The sequence below is a fragment of the Glycine soja genome, chromosome 3 (assembly GCF_004193775.1).
Source record: "Glycine soja cultivar W05 chromosome 3, ASM419377v2, whole genome shotgun sequence".
NCBI classification, from domain to species: Eukaryota; Viridiplantae; Streptophyta; class Magnoliopsida; order Fabales; family Fabaceae; genus Glycine; species Glycine soja.
Window position 1 is genome coordinate 7,059,059 of NC_041004.1, and position 16,374 is coordinate 7,075,432.

At 34.8% G+C, this 16,374-nt stretch overlaps 2 protein-coding genes across 3 annotated transcripts; both read right to left on the reverse strand.

Moving 5' to 3' along the window:
* Nucleotides 1-1,047: 1,047 nt before the first annotated feature.
* On the reverse strand, nt 1,048-3,547 carry LOC114406085 (40S ribosomal protein S4-like). Of its 2 annotated transcripts, none has more exons than XM_028368663.1 (5): nt 3,305-3,547; nt 2,483-2,549; nt 2,203-2,383; nt 1,962-2,059; nt 1,048-1,711 (listed from the first exon to the last, which is right to left on the reverse strand). In XM_028368663.1, the coding sequence occupies exons 2-5, from the start codon at nt 2,513-2,515 to the stop codon at nt 1,277-1,279; spliced, it is 747 nt and encodes a 248-aa protein (XP_028224464.1). In that variant the 5' UTR covers nt 2,516-2,549; nt 3,305-3,547; the 3' UTR covers nt 1,048-1,276. The 2 variants fall into 2 exon arrangements, with proteins under 2 accessions (XP_028224464.1, XP_028224463.1); XM_028368662.1 differs by having other exon boundaries at nt 2,472-2,549.
* Nucleotides 3,548-4,614: 1,067 nt separating this feature from the next.
* On the reverse strand, nt 4,615-11,878 carry LOC114406086 (protein TIC 56, chloroplastic-like). Its single transcript, XM_028368664.1, has 6 exons — nt 11,040-11,878; nt 7,861-8,058; nt 6,775-7,057; nt 6,472-6,634; nt 5,619-5,868; nt 4,615-4,943 (listed from the first exon to the last, which is right to left on the reverse strand). The coding sequence occupies exons 1-5, from the start codon at nt 11,767-11,769 to the stop codon at nt 5,653-5,655; spliced, it is 1,590 nt and encodes a 529-aa protein (XP_028224465.1). The 5' UTR covers nt 11,770-11,878; the 3' UTR covers nt 4,615-4,943; nt 5,619-5,652.
* Between the last annotated feature and the right edge of the window lie 4,496 nt (nt 11,879-16,374).

Consider the following 16,374-nt stretch of genomic DNA (forward strand, 5'->3'; position numbering starts at 1 on the left):
TTTTAAAAATCAAGTTAATTTTTTTTATCTCCTTCTTAACGAACTTAATGTTTTGTAATTTACATTTAAAATCCAATTTATGAAAACTCCTAAGTCACAATCACCTAAAATTTGCCAATTCGTCAAGCTATAGTGTGTTTAATTTCTGTGGATAAAAAAAATCAGGCTATAACGAACACGAACTTAGTATAGCTCCAAGCCTCCAACAAGCAAATTGTAGACCAAATCCTTCGAAGACTATTCAAATTGACCGATTCATTGACCTGTATTTTATGCCTATCTATTCACTATTTATAATTTTATATAAATTCTTTTATAATTTATTTGAAATTAATAATTCTTTCCAAAATTAAAAAAAAATGTTAATTTCAAATAAATTTCTTAGTAAAGCTAAACCAAAATAAATAAAAAATAATATTAAAAAATTTAAAAATAATGTATCACATTAAAAATCTAAGCTTTTTTTTTAAAAAAATTTGTAGAAAGTAAACTCAATTATTAAGAGTTACAACATTTCAGAAACATTGTTCAACCGACCTCCTTAAAAAAAAAAACTGATTTAGACCCATTGCAAGGGTTAAGCAGTGAAGGTCATCATTTAGTATTCACATTAATAAAACAGTATAAAAGGAATTACATACATCAAAATGGGTTAGGTCATAATCATAATTATTTACTGTAATTATTGAATTTCTCCTCTTCAAATATATCATTGATATTCGAAAATAAAAATGAATTATTTTAAATGATAATAAATTGCAGATCTTTTGGTTTAACTTAATATATATTTGTATAATTTAATTTAATTAAATAAAGTTATTTAAGCTTATATTTCTGGATTCTAATTACAGGCCAAATAAACTAAAAACTAAAGCTAGCATTGGATTAAGATACACCAGTAATTTTTTTTAACTTGAATTATACCTGTTATACAAATAATTTTCATTTGGGTTTGATATAAAGTTGGAGTGATGAGTAAAGAAAGTCCCATATAGGTAGAAATATAAATGAGAAAATATACTGAATTTAATATATGAAGAGGTAAAATTGCAACTAAAGTAAAAGATTAGGGAAGTAAAGTAATTTTTACCCCCTAAAAAAATCAATGTCACCATAATATTAATAATCATAAGGTAATGAAAACTGAAATCAACAGCTCAAAATTGTAATATTATGTTTGACACAACTATGCTCAGTCATTTCACCAAAAATCCTATGCTCAGACAGCCGAAGAGATAAAATAGCTAAACTTTACCACCAAATCATTTAATCAAATTTAGGCAACAGTTTCCTTTTGTGCAGCAAGCCTCTTTCTAGCCTCCTCAATGATAGACAACTTGATACCCTTGCCTTTGGGAAGAGACACCCAAGGCTTTGTTCCTTTGCCAATAATGAAGACATTACCCATACGAGTTGCAAACTCATGACCAGTTGCATCCTGGACATGGATGGTCTCAAAGCTTCCCTTGTGCTTTTCTCTGTTCTTGATGACACCGACCCGGCCTCTGTTCCTTCCGCCCGTGACCATAACAACATTCCCCACATCGAATTTAATGAAATCAGTGATCTTGTTGCTTTCAAGGTCCAGCTTGATGGTGTCATTGGCCTTGATTAGTGGGTCAGGATAGCGGATGGTACGGCCGTCATATGTGTTCAAATAAGGGATGCCCTTTTGCCCAAATTGAACAGATCGAACCTTGCAGAGCTTAAACTGAAACAAGGCAAAAATTAGAGTGAAATCACTAGAAAGAAAATCTACAGAAAAACATTGAAATAAGATACAACAAAACAAATTTATAGTGCTCAAAAGCATCAAGTAGCACTAATCTAAGATATGCCTAAACAAGTTTCCAATTTACTAATTTAAGAAGTCCTAAATTTTAGTATTTGACCATCCAACGATACACCTTCAGCAGCGAGTGAGTATAGACATTAGAGAGATTATGCATGAATAGACAAACCTTTGACTCTTCGTCCCTTACAGAGTGGAGACGGAATCGACCTTTTGTGTCATACAGTAGACGGAAATTTTCGTTTGTTTTGGGAATAGAAACAACATCTGGTCAAAATTGTCCAAAACTCAATTAAAATATCTTGACATGAATATGCAAAAGTGACAATATTGTCCAGATATCCAAACGAACAATAATTTGGTCATAACAAGCAACACTATATGGCAACCAAGTTTAAAAATGTACATACCCATGAAACCAGCAGGGTATGTCTTGTCTGTCCTAACCTTGCCATCAACAAGAACATGGCGCTGCATCAAGATGGCAATAACTTCTCTATATGTTAGAGCATACTTTAGCCTGTTCCGTAGGATGAGGATCAAAGGAAGACACTCCCTGGACTTGTGGGGTCCAGATGATGGCTTCGGTGCCTACACAGCCAGGCAAAATGAGTTCAAATGAAAATTACAAATAAAAATGACAAATAATATCATCAACAACTGTGAGTACTGTACATACAAAGGCCCCACCAAGCTTGTCAAGCATCCAGTGTTTTGGAGCATTGAGCCTCTTCAAGTGTTTCTTCAACCCTCTCGCCTGAAATACACGAGAAAAGCTACAAATTAGAATTTGAGGTCACAACTTAAGATACCATATATTCCTAACAAATACACCACACAACGAATCATTGTAAGCCAGTGTTTTAAAAACTAGACTGAACTGGCCAGTCTGACAAATTCAACCATTAATCATAGCATTAGCCAACCTAGTCAGTGGTCAGGTCATATAAACTGTTAAATCCAAAAAATCCTAGAGATTGACAATGCAGCAGCCGAACACGACCCCTAGATTTACACACACACACACACACACACACACACCAGTTCAACCACAGTTGAGTAGTATGAAACTGTAAACAGTTCTCAAAGTATTAAATTGAGTAGTGGAAAAACAAATACAGGTAACGCAATAACAAGAGATCTCAACAACCTTGACATTGTGGGCACAATCACTGTCAGGAATTGTTCTTTAAAACCTTAGTAGTATTTACACCAGTTCGACAATTAAATAAGCATTGACGGGAATAAAATCCCAAAAAATAAAAATAAAAAATCATCACAAAACTTGTCAAGGTGCATCCCATCAAAAACCAAAAAACCACAAACAAAAAAATAATCAACATGCCATGCTGTAAGAATTTCAACACATCCAAACCAATTATATAAACTGAGGGGGATGTAGGTTCAGCTATGGTGGACTCAATTTTCATCAATAATAAAAAACAAATAATTGAATTGTGCAAACAGAGAACAACTCAGAAAGTAACCCAACAACAGCAAGAGACAACATACCATAATTCTAACGAGCAACGACAGAACGGAAGACAAAAACTTTGGCTTGAGGAATGGTAAGCGAAAATAAACTCAATTTCTTTCACTCTTTCATTTCCATTTAATTATAAAAACGAAAGCAAGGAAAAAAAAGTAAAAAGAAAATGATAAGTTGAATGCAATTAGTTTCAAGACGAAGAGCCAAGGCTTAGGCTTCTGCTCCTCTGCGTGCTGAGCTGGTGAAGAATGAGAGAGACACAAAACCAAAACCCTAGCATGGTTCTATTTGTTTGAATATATACACACGGAGCCCCATGACCCGTTTCGTAACCAAAGTCCAAAATTAAGTGTCTTTTTTAATGCTAAAATACATCTTAAAATTACTAAGTGAACATTTTAATTGATAATATATATATATATATATATATATATATATATATATATATATATATTGATTCAAATTAATTCATAATAACACTAATATATATTTTTATTTAAATTTTTAAAAAATTGTACGACTATTTTTATTTTTGTCACAAGCTAATATCACGGCAACATCTCATAAATTTATACATATTAATTTCATAACAGCCATGGTCTTGACTGCAATTAGCAACGTTTATTATTTGAACATTCAAACTTTTCTTTTTAAATTTTATATTATTATTATTATTTTACTGAATAGCAGACCTTATGATAGTTTGTTGTTCCATCATACATGACTTTCAATTTTGACTTCATTATAGACCAATGTTAAAAATCTGCTCTGACCAGTGACCAACGGTTTGTAACCTCTGGGCCCACAAAATAGATGATTGAGTATTTAGCTCTCTTAAAGTAGTTATTGTTATTAGTTATCAGTATAATACTTAAATTATTGCTATAATTATCTTTATCAAAGAAAATATTTTTTTCTAACCATGCAATCCAAAGATTTTCCATATCCTTTTGAAGTGAATTATCAAACTTATTATCAATTTGCAATAGATAAAATCAACTTATAATTCTTATCATTTTTCGAGTTCTAGATTCTATTATTTACTTATATTTTATTTGCTTTTCTCTTGCTAAATTTATTCTACCTTTCAAATAGTGTAAGATGGGGTTGACCAGATGGTTGCAAGCTAATACGGAGCACAAGTACAAAAATAAGGCTAAATGAGCAATGCAATATTCTTTTTGCCATCACTATGTGACTCATATATGGAAGGACCGAAACAATTTTGGTTTTACCAATAAATCAGAAATGCCAGGGAATTAACTTCTCCATGCCCTAAGCTCTCATTCAAGTGGTTACCAACAGCTTAGTGTATGTTGTTTTCAGCAGTGAGTTGAAAAATAATCGTGTCAAAATACAGTGAGTGCAAAGCTACATTGGATGAGACAAGGTTTTCACGTTTTTTACGTGAATTTTGGCTCCCAGAACGGAACAAACACACCATAAATCAAGCTGTTAAATGTTGGGGTTGTGAGAGAATTCCAAAATAAGATTAAGAGGCTAGAGAATATTTTCATTCATTACTCATTGATGTATACATGCCAATATTTAACAATAGAGACGTTCTAACCAACTCCAAGAAAGACAAAAATTGCTACAGCCAATCTCACCCTCGCTACACTTCTCACCATCTAACAACCTCGCCCTGTAATGAAAAAGATCCTGTTGCAATAGTGTTTAATGAATCAATAAGATATTGGCTCAAGAAAAATATTTGAGAACACATTAGAGATGTAACAGCCAGAAGCAACCTTGAGACAACATGACTCAACCACACGTGCGTAAGATAAGATGTTGGAAACCTATCAGGATTGAAATCTCTAGATTTTTTTTTTTTTTTTAATTTCTTCCATACAACAAAAGGTAATACACATGAAGATGAACTAACCAGATATATGTAACTTACCAAAGGCAACACACCTAATGCATGCCCTCATGTCAGTAACCAAATTAGTGTCGAGAAATGCCTAGCAATATGCTTTCTAATGCACTCATTACTATAGGCTGAGGTTCATTGAAAATCACACTTGCTCCTTTTTTTTAATGAATCTCAATATCTCATGATTCTATAGTTTGCATCAAATTTTATTAGTTGAGAATGTGTTATTAGCACTCCTTGTAGCATGTTTATATCACTAATATGTCAACCATGTACCTCAAATATCTGGTGGAAAAAAACCTTACCCTCACTCCCCACCCCCTACCCCCTCTAAATTCCGTTTTTATCATTTGTCAAATGTGAGTAAATAAATTGTTTTTTATAATAATTTTACATTGGTCAGTTCAAACTAAATTAAATTAGTTTTTTTTAATTGCTCACTCACAATAGAGTCTTACCATATGATCTGCAGAAATCACGTAGGAAATGACGCTAAGGAACATATGGTTTTTCAGGCCATTGATACTCAGGCAACCCAGCTTTCTTGCGAGCTTCTCTTTTCTCTTTGTCTTTCTTCTCCAACAGTTTATCAGTTCTTGCAATAAAATCATCCCTGATCTTCTCCATAATTTTATCAAAACCAGCAATTGAATTCTCCATATGTTCGTACAGCTCATTGTTAAGATCATCGAATATCTTATACAATCTCTGTAAACAATACAAGAATGAAAATTCATGTTACATAAACCATAATAAGCAAGTTATGGCAAGAGTCGGGGGGGGGGGGGAGGGGGGGGGGATATTTTGTTTTTAAATTAAGAGAGATATATTAGAATTGAAAGATTTTTTCTTGCTTTCCTTCCCCTCCAAAACCTATGTCCTAAAATACCCTTTTATGTACTAGCACTCCAGCAGTGTGTTTACAGTTTAGGGTATTTGCAAAAATCTCGTGCACATGCAACACATCATCTGAATATCTTTGTATACATAAAAAGCAATAACATGTTTTAGGTCTTGTTGAGGAAGGAAGGGTTTCTAGAAAATGGGAATTGGGACATCAGAGAGAGGCTGGTGCTGTGGCAGTATGCCAGGAGATAAAAGTATACAACATTCCAAATGATGACAAGGGAAGGGAAAGTTATACAAATACAAATTTACTCTTTACCAAGGAAAGAAATAAAACCGAAAAGTAGTAATTGGTAAGGCAGGTCATAACTATAACCCTATAAAAGAAAAGGAGAAACACAAAAACAGAAATTAACTTCAATAAATGCAATAAAGAATCGAAAATGCTCTGATGAAAAGGCATACCATAACATCTCTATTCCAGTGCTCGAGGTATGGGGGACCGGTGGTGAATGAACCAAGTGGTTCACGGTACCATTCACCGTTAAATGTTAATCGATCCATTGCTTGCTCTACACTCAGAACTTCCCATGGCCTCAAACCTGGAATAATTTCAGCCAACTTCTTTCTGTCTCACACAACCATCCACCCCAATCGAAAGAAAATAAATAAATAAATGAAGTGAGGGGGAAACATAACAAATTGCTGAATATAGTAAAGCAATCACAATTCACTGCTATTCTAGTAACAGTCCCAGTGAGTACATACCTAAGATATTTGGGAATGTATTTGTTGGGCATGTGATCCTGTTCCAATATAGTGGTCAATTCAGAGCCACTAGCCCAAAGAAATAGGGCATGACTTGGAATTTTAGCTCCAGGCCAAAGACCATCATTAGCTTCCAATACTGCTAAATCACGTCTCTTGCTTTCTATAGCCTCTTCTTGAAGTTGCTTATAAGTCTTCTTTTCGAATCCCTTCAGAGGAACCCACGGTGGTATACCTTTTTGTAGTTTGTGAAGCAATGCTGTTGCTGAAGCAGCGAGTCTAACTAAAAAAGATTGCATAACCAAGAATCAGTTTTAATCAAATACTAAAGCATAGTGGCCTGCCAACTTGGTTTCATATTCTGTATTCTTTAATACTGAGTGAAAAGTTTTATTGAGGTTCAGTTAAGAATGTATGGAAACTTATGCAAATGAATTGACTTCAAAACATTGCTTTATTTGAACTAAGTAGAAAGAACCCCCAGCCAGAAAACAAAATATCAAGTAAGACGACATACAAAAATAGCATTCAATATTATGTTGTTCTACTGTTTTTGCCGTGAAGTATTAAAGAAACAGTTATCAAGATTTTCATCAAAAACTGGTTTAAGTAATATTCCAATTTTAGGATGTTGTAACAGAACATGTCAAAAAAACGGTTGAAGATAGCCTCATATTTGCCCTTAGACTGATCTAACTGAGAGTAAAAGACCACAAATTTGGAAAATTACTGAGAATAATTCCTCCCATCTCAAATTTTTCACAGGGTATGATGTTCAGAGAAAAAAGCTATCATTGATCTGCAGGGCAGAGGAAAATACAATCAGGTCCACCATTTTGACTGTAAGTGGAAAATAGTCCATTAGTCTGATATCTTTCCACCTCACAGGCTCGTACAAAAACAAAGGTTCAAATGCTTTATATGTTCTACTTTCCAACTCTATATTCATCAATCATCATAAAGAACAGTGCCAGAATGGTCAAAATACATACATAAATGTTTCTTCATAGACTCTGCTCAGATCTAAACAATAAATTATCAAAGAATAAAATATTAGAGAAAGAAAAAGGATGGAATTCAACAGACCTTCCCAAGTAGCGATTGCACGCTCCATTCCGTAAATCATGTGGATGGGTGCCCATTCATCCATATCCTCTCCCCAAATGAAAGTGTTCTTATCAATAATCCCAGCACCCCATGCAGTTTTAAGCGTAATCAATTCTAATGGTCCTCGAGTGCGACCCAGCCGATCCTTATAGTACCATCCCCCACTCCTCATGATAACTAAATCAGTTCAAAAACAGAAACAACATCATACAACAAACAACCAAAACTAAATCAATGAACAGACACATCAATTAATGGATTATTAAAATCAAGTGATTGATATTTTAATATCGCAAAACCTTCAACAAACAAAGATAATCTTGATTGGATATCTCACATTCAACTCCCATGTATAACCACAAAATGTTCACAACTATCCATTATAATTTATCAATATTTCTTGGCTTGATGTCACTTTTGGTCTATAATGTTTCGTAGTTGTTTCACTTTGGTATATTAAGTTTTAAAAGTTTCATTCTGGTCCTTTAAGTTTTCAAAATATATTGTTTTGGTTCCTTTTTTAATTTTTTGTCAGGAAAGTTAGTGTTCGTCAATATTTTAAATTTCAAAATATTTAATTTAACATAGTGACGGCTAAAAATCCCTACTATCATTTTTATTTAAAAAATAAAAAACCACTAAGTAAATGAAGAAAAAATGGATCTGAAATCACGAACAACAACCTACATGATTCGTGTTGACATCATTTGACCTGTGTGGTGGTGCATTTTTTACCTTTTCAGATCTGAAAGAGGTTGGACAAGTTGATGATTTTTAGTTGTTTATTTTTTTAAAATAAAATAAAGATAGTGTTGGTTTTTAACCGCTACTATGTTAAGTAAGTTATTTTAAAAGGCTTAAAGTCACTTTTGGTCCATTGTGTTTCGTAGTTATTTTACTTTGATACATTAAGTTTTAAAAGTTTCAATCTGATCCTTTAAAAATTTAAAAGTTAACATAACACTAACGTTTCTAATGGAAAATTGAGAAAATGACCAAAACAATACATTTTGAATATATAAAGGACCAAAATGAAACTTTTAAACCTTAATATACTAAAGCAAAACATAATGAACCAAAAGTGACATTAAGCCATATTTCTTTTTTTTTCCCCAGCAAATTAAAACTTAGAGATGGATAGCTTTTTCCAAGTTCCACATTCCACAACCAAGAAGAGAGCACCCCAATTGGTGAATGCATGCCTACCAATGAGGGATAACAAACAAGAATCAATATATTTTAATTAATGGTATTCGTTCCTACCAATTAACCCCATCAACAATGTAGATCAAATATTTCAACAAGAGTCAAACTCAAGACCTTATAGAACCTAAACACCTTTTTTGCCAATGCCATCAGCCTACCAATTGAATTAACCCACATTGGCAAGCTATTTGGATTAGCTTATGTTCAAAACAACTTAAAATCAAATGTTCTTGAGAAAGCTTTTCCAAAAATAAAATAAGATAAATAAATAAAAAGTTCAAAAGTAAACATGCACTTAAACATGGTTGGTCGCAATAGAAGCATACTATGATCCTAGATGAACTTTACACACAACTGCAGCTTGAATCATAGAGTCACCATGTTAGAAAAAGATTTTTCTAACCACACAACAATGTTGAAATTCTAACTCACTCTTTAAAAGTCTTTTCAACAACTGTTCTGCTTTTCTAACACTTCTCGCTATTGTCGCACTTGACTTTAAACTCGCACTCAACATTCTTAACTAAAAAAAACTTCGTACCCCATTGTCCAGAGGCTCTTCGCTATGCGAAGGTATGGGGGAGGGATGTTGTACGCAGCCTTACCCTTGCATATGCAAAGAGGCTGTTTCCGGATTCGAACCCATGACCAACAAGTCACCAAGGCACAACTTTACCGCTGCACCAGGGCTCGCCCTCTGTCACTCAACATTCTTAACTATGTTCATTTAATGTTCTTAACCCCACCTCTAACTCTTTCAAAGTCTTTTCAACTATGGAACTCAACAATGCAATCTGCAAGAGTTATATATAATTTTTTTTTATCTGCAACAATTACACATGAAATTCAAAGAACCATATAATTCAAAGTAAATTGATGAAGAAATTATCAAGTATTAACAGTTAGTATTTTTCCATTTAGCTCTCAGAATTAAGAATTTGCCTCTTCTAAAGTAAGCAACTCACTTTAGAGGATCAAGTAAGTAATCTCAGTCATTAATGAAAAATCGATAGTTGGTATTATGTGCACAGGCATAACAAATCATGCATGTATCGGAATATCAGCTGTTGATTTTCCTATCCACAACATAGATAACTTACTTTAACGTTACTTTAGAAGAACCAAATCTAAGAATTAAATGTTTTCTAAGTTTGATAAACTAAGCTACATAACATCTAAAATTCCACTTTATGCTTTATTAATATCCTTAAGAATTTGGCTTTTAACAAAGTTAATGGCATTGCGTAATCCATGTAGCAAACTTCCCCTAATAGGATGAAGCTATTGCTCTTAGAATTTGAACTTAGTTAGGACCAAACTCAACCCCCACAAAACCAGCTTGTAAGATGAGAAGACTGCCCAAGATTTATAAAGACTACATTGTCCAATGTCCATATTTCTAGTTGACGTAGGATCTCAACACACCCCGTCAAGCCCAAGCTGAAGACTGGACATTTGTGGACAACTCCAGCCTCCAGGCGACAAATTAACAACCCCCCCTAACGCCTACACATAAACAAATATAGACCAATAACAAATCTAGGATAAGCTTCAATACCATCTTAGAATTTTGGCTTAGTTCTAACTCATACACACAAAACCAACCTGTAAGGTGAAGAGTGTCCAATACTTGTAAACACTATACTAGACATATCTCTAGTAGATGAGACATATCAACAATTGTCATAATTGTTCAAAACGTGAGTCTGGTTATAATTCAAATATAACAAAAACAAGACAGTAATATGATAATACCAATTATAATTTTCATATATTCCACAAATCATCTGCCTATAGTTTTATCCTTAGATGAAAGATTACTAGAGACCTTTCTACATGTTGAAAAATCATCTATCTAACTATCTTCTACAATTCTATGACACCAGTGTTATATACCTAGCTACTCTTACAGCAACAAAATACAACATGATTGGAAAGTCAATGCAACTCACAGTCATAGTAGCGCCTATCAAGGTTCTTATACCCAATAGACTGGGCTGCATCAATGGGCTTCCCGGGAGGATAGGGCCTCTGTCTAAAATTCCAAAGCCCAAAAAAGAACTGTCTAGCAAAATCCCAAAACTTATCATCAGCCTCCTCGCGGGTCTTCTGGGCTTTTCTGGGCATGGGCCTCCCATCAAGCCCAATAACATTCGGCACATTCTTCCACACCTCCCAATCCTCCTTGTGGTAGGGCCTCTCGTTCTCCTTGAGCTCCATCTCGTTCATCTTGTCCAGAATCTCCTCGGCGCGTGCCATGAACTGCACCACGGGGCTGCTGCGGAGCCGCTCCACGAGCTCCGCGTTCTCGCGGACTTCTTCTTCCGTGGCGTCCTCGCGGAGGACGAAGACGGAGTCGTCGTTGTTGCCGCCGAAGGCGGCGTCGTTGTCAGCGAGGATCTTGTCGACCTCCGGGGTGTGGCGGTGGTCCGGGAGGTTCTCGCACTCCCAGAGGACCTGCCGGGCGAGTTGTTCGTAGTGCCCGGGCTCAACGGGCTCTTCGGGCTTGGGCTTGGGCTTGGGCCTGCGGCGGAAGGGGTTTGGGAGGGAGATTGCGGCGAAGTTGGGAGGAAGGGAGGAGGGTGCGTCGGTGAGGTTGTTGGGGAGGGAAGGGACAGAGAGGGGATTGGGGGGTTTTGAGAACCAGTTTCCACCGAAGGGGTTGAAGTTGATGGAAGCCATTGGAAGAAGAAGTGGGGGGTTTAGTAAAGAAAATGGAGAATGAAGATTGAAGGAGGGGAATAGTAGAGAGTGGAGTGTAGTGAGAGAGTGTTTCGGTTGAGAAGAGGATAAAGGAACGGGCCGAATTGTACTATAATAGATGGGCCCACAAAATGTTATCAAAAATACCCTTAGGGTTAGATCCCTCGGATCAACAACCAAACCATGATTTTGTTGTATATTGTACAACAACTAAATCATATTTTTGTTGTTAGCTCAACATCCCTAATCATCAATAAACAACCACCTGGCACCACACACTCCAATCATCATCCTAAACCCATTGACAATCACAAATCCAACAACACAAATTCAAACACCCAAACCTATAAAATCCTCAACAAAATCCTAAAACGATAAATAGACAAGGGGCATGTAGTGTTGATCGATCTTGACCGGGCAAGGAGCACGTGATGCTAATCGGATCTTGATGGCGTAAGGTGGTGTTTGTGGATCTCAAAGATTTAGGATGGCGTGGCGTGAAAAAAAAATTATCAGTGTCCCTCGCTTCTACAATCTTAGATCTAGACATTGACCCAGGTGGATGCTCAAATCTAGACCAAGAAGGGTGGTGTTGTGTCGTGATTCTCAAACGACGGGGAAAGTACCCGTTGGTGGAGTTGTTTGGGTGAGAAAATGCAAATGGAAAGTAGGGATGGGATGAAAGTCTCTAAACTAATGTTTTCAAAATCAAACTAGACCAGTTGATTTAACCAAGAACTTGTCCAGATACTCTTAAAAATCGAAACATTTCAGAACTATTTGGAAACTGGTAAAGAACCAATCAAACCGACTAAAAATTGGAGTTGAGCTAACACAAATAACCAATACCGAATTGGTCTTCTTAAATTTTTTTTATTTTCTATTTTAGTTTTTAAGTTTTAATTTAATCTAATTTTCTAAGATAAATAAAATACATATTTAAATATTTCACATATGTATCAATTAATTTTCTACTATTATTATTTTTTATTATTAAAACATATATTTTAGTCATTTATACTAGTTTATAATTTTTTAAATCTAATATGTTACAAGTCTAATTTTTTTATTACTTAAAATATTATATAATATTAAAAAAAATATAAAAACAGTTGAATCACGATTCAATTACGATTGAACCATTGAAACTTGAATTAATGTCTACACTAGTTAAGTCACCGGTCCGATTTTAAAAACCTTGCTCTAAAGAAGAGAAGAGAAGGAAGAGGGGGGTGTGGGGATAAATAGACAGGGGTAGGAATGTCTTTTTGACAATGCTGGTTGTTAAAATAGCAAAAGTGGTAGTGGGAATAGTAGCCTTCCACAGAGCCCCCCCCCCCTTTTGGCCCAAATTAGTTTACTAGTTCGGCGCGGTTAAAAAAACAAGTTGTTTTCCTTTTGTTTTAAAAATTTCTCTTTCGTTGCTCTCTTTCTCTACCTTAAGCTTTTCATTCCTACCCCTTCATCTCCTATCCATTGTTGCAGGGCAGAGAAAGAATCTTACTCTACTAAATTCAGGTTTGCGATTTCTCCATCTGCATCTACCTCTATTCTTTATTCTATGATTGATTTCTTGAGATATTTTCATCGTAAATCTATATGCTTATATGTGAATGTGTGAACTTGTCCGTCAAATTAGTGAATGGTGTGTTTGCGAGTATATTCAATTGTGCAAACCTATTTTGTCAAATTTGGGGTGTTTTGGGGTGGTAACGTTGATTAATAACTTGTTGCATGATCATGGTCAGGGTATGTTTTGTCATGGGTATAGGGCGTTTGAAGGTGTTCGATCATGCATATATGTCTTACATACAAGGTTTTAAAAAATGATCTGCCATTGTGTTTTGGGCCGCAACATCAAGGTATTTTAATTGCTCGCAACCACAATTGGGACCCACCTTTGTTTGTGATATCAATAAATGTGATGAAACTACAACCACAATGGATATTTAAAACCTTGTTGACCATGATTTGAATAGAAATATCAAGATTTTTTAATTGTCTGTTGATCGAGGCCGTACCCGAATCAAATAAACATTAAAATGTAGTAACTAGGAAGTGATCCTAGGTCGTTTCCCAACGAGCAGTGACAAGCCAAATGTTCATAATATACTTGCAGTAACAGTAACAGTAACGATGGGGGGGGGGGGGGTTGTTTGCTTTTGTAAATTAAACAGCGAATATATGTGAATTAGAAAATATCAGAATTAAAACACGTTGCTTCCCCTTGATTCACAAGCAAGTCTCTTATCCTAGGTTACGAGAGTTTATCCTTTATCAGTTTAACCACTTAATCCAACCCTAAATTAAATTACTAAGCGAAATTCAACATAAGGCATTCATTATGTGATTAAGCATCACATACACCAATTACTCATAAACGATCATTAAGCATGAACGTAAATTAAGCGCAGAGACAATTAATCAAGCACTAAGCATGCATGAATTAAAAGCAACAAATTCAAAGTAATTAGTGAAGAGGAAAAACTAAACAGAATTTAACAGTAATAATAGAACCTCAAAGAGAACTGTGCTTGATCCTCAAGGGAAAACAACGCTGCGGACTTAGCCTTCCATTAATCAAATAGAGAATGAAATTTTATTGATAAAACTAAAAGTCTGAACTGGAATTGAAAAAAACGAAAATAAAAGAGACAGAGAAGAGAGACTAAAACTAAAAACGAAAAATAGAAGAGAGAGAGAGAGTCTCCCGCGAGGGAGAGAGGGGGGCTCCTAAACTAGAACCTTGGTGCTGTTATATAGTTTTTTTCAGCCCCAAAGCTTACAAATATGTTTTAAATCCAAGCCCATAAGTAAAATCAAATCAAATCTAGATAAGATAAGATAAGATAAGATCTAGATGAAATAATATCTAGATGAGATCAAATCTAAATAATATCTAGATAAGATAAGATTTAATTTTATAGAATAAATTAGTCTGCCCTCTTCAAGTCCAAGCCCAATTCTAGATTCAAGCCCAATGCTAGATTCAAGCCCAATGCTTCATTAATTCCTGAAATTAGATTAAAAACATCAAATTAGCTGAATGGGCCCAAATAATAAAACTGCCTAATTAATTGACAATTAAGACCAATCAATAATTAAAATGGTGCAAAAAGGGTTTAGAAAATAGAAGAAAATGATGGCACATCAAAACCCCCCATACTTAGCCTTTTGCACTCCTGGGCAAAATGAAACAAAGAACAAAATCCAAGGATATCAGAGGGAGACAAACAAAAACATTCACATATTTCTCAATGAACATCAAGGAATAAAAGGAATGGGTAACATCTAACATAAGGAGATCCAAAAAGTCAAGACATTCATGAAAATCATCCAAGCAACCCAATCATGGCAAAATAGTTAATCAGCTCAAGAATGAAAAGTGATAAAGCCTCACAAGATATACACTCTATCTCTCAAGTGTCTAGGCTACTATTTACCCTCAAAGCACCCATGAAAGCAAACACCACATAAACTTGGCAAGATTCTAAAATTGACAATCAACCCATAAACACAAGCACATGAGGATCAAAAGGTCTTTTAAGGTTGTAAAGGGGCCAAGGACAAGGTATGGAGAAATATGGAATAAGTGGCTAAATCCCAAAGGAATAGAGGAGTAAAGGGGAATAAGTGCATATTAAGAAAAAAAATAAGAAAATAAAAAGAAGTAAAGATAAAAATTAAACATGAAGAGTAGAACCAAGAGTTTCATCATTCTTGTGCCATTAAAGATCTTATTCACTCAACTTTATTGCTTTTTTTTTTTTTTCGAAATTTTTTTTTTTTTTCGATTTTTTTTTTTTTTTTTTTTTGCCTTTGAGAAACAACATTTCATTCAGCATGTCCAACATTTAACCAATATACAATGTACATCAAGTATGGCCCAAAATACATCATGAAGCATAGTCAACAAAACAAGTTGTCCAATGAAACAAAAACCCCCCACACTTATTCCCAAAACAATTCCAAAGCTCCAAAATTCCTTAAGGATATGGTAATATCATGGTTTTTCACTTAAGGCTTGTAGTGAGCTTCAAAACAAGGAAAGGGAAACAAGGCTCAAAAGGGCTATCAAAGGAATTAATTCAAGGTAAGTCCATTTGGCTAGAAGCTTATAAGAACAAAATTGCCTTAATCATTTCCAAATATGCATGTGAATTAGGACGCATCAACAAGAATCAAGCCAAGGCTATTGTGCTAGCAATCAATGGGGCAAAACACACCAAATGATTATAATGATGGATGGCTCAAATTCTCACAAAGGTAAAATCATCACTTTCAAATTGAGCTTTCAAAACTATCATGACATGTAGAGAAGAATCAAGGATTTCAAGTCACAAAATGTCAAGAACTTTTATTGTCAAAACAATCACCCATTTCTTGAACATATCCTATAATTCAAAGAAAAACATGCAAAGTCGTACGTGCACATGAAATTGACCCAAAATATTAAACTGAAAATCCGACGAAACTAACAACATTAACAAATTAACACAACTAACAAATTAACAAAACCAACAAAACTAGCAAAACCAAAGAACACTCCCCCCCCCCCCATACTTAAACAACACATTGTCCTCA

Bases quoted from the DNA above. Each gene is read 5' to 3' on its own strand.
- LOC114406085 (XM_028368662.1), bottom strand. The intron at 2,384-2,471 runs GTATGTACAGTA...CTGGCTGTGTAG, and splicing joins ACAAGCTTGGTGGGGCCTTT to GCACCGAAGCCATCATCTGG. The intron at 2,060-2,202 runs GTATGTACATTT...AATTTTGACCAG, and splicing joins ATACCCTGCTGGTTTCATGG to ATGTTGTTTCTATTCCCAAA.
- LOC114406086 (XM_028368664.1), bottom strand. From the start codon at position 11,769: ATGGCTTCCATCAACTTCAACCCCTTCGGTGGAAACTGGTTCTCAAAA. The intron at 7,058-7,860 runs GTCTGTTGAATT...AATCTTTTTTAG, and splicing joins TGCAATCGCTACTTGGGAAG to TTAGACTCGCTGCTTCAGCA. The intron at 5,869-6,471 runs GTATGCCTTTTC...TATTGTTTACAG, and splicing joins ACTGGAATAGAGATGTTATG to AGATTGTATAAGATATTCGA.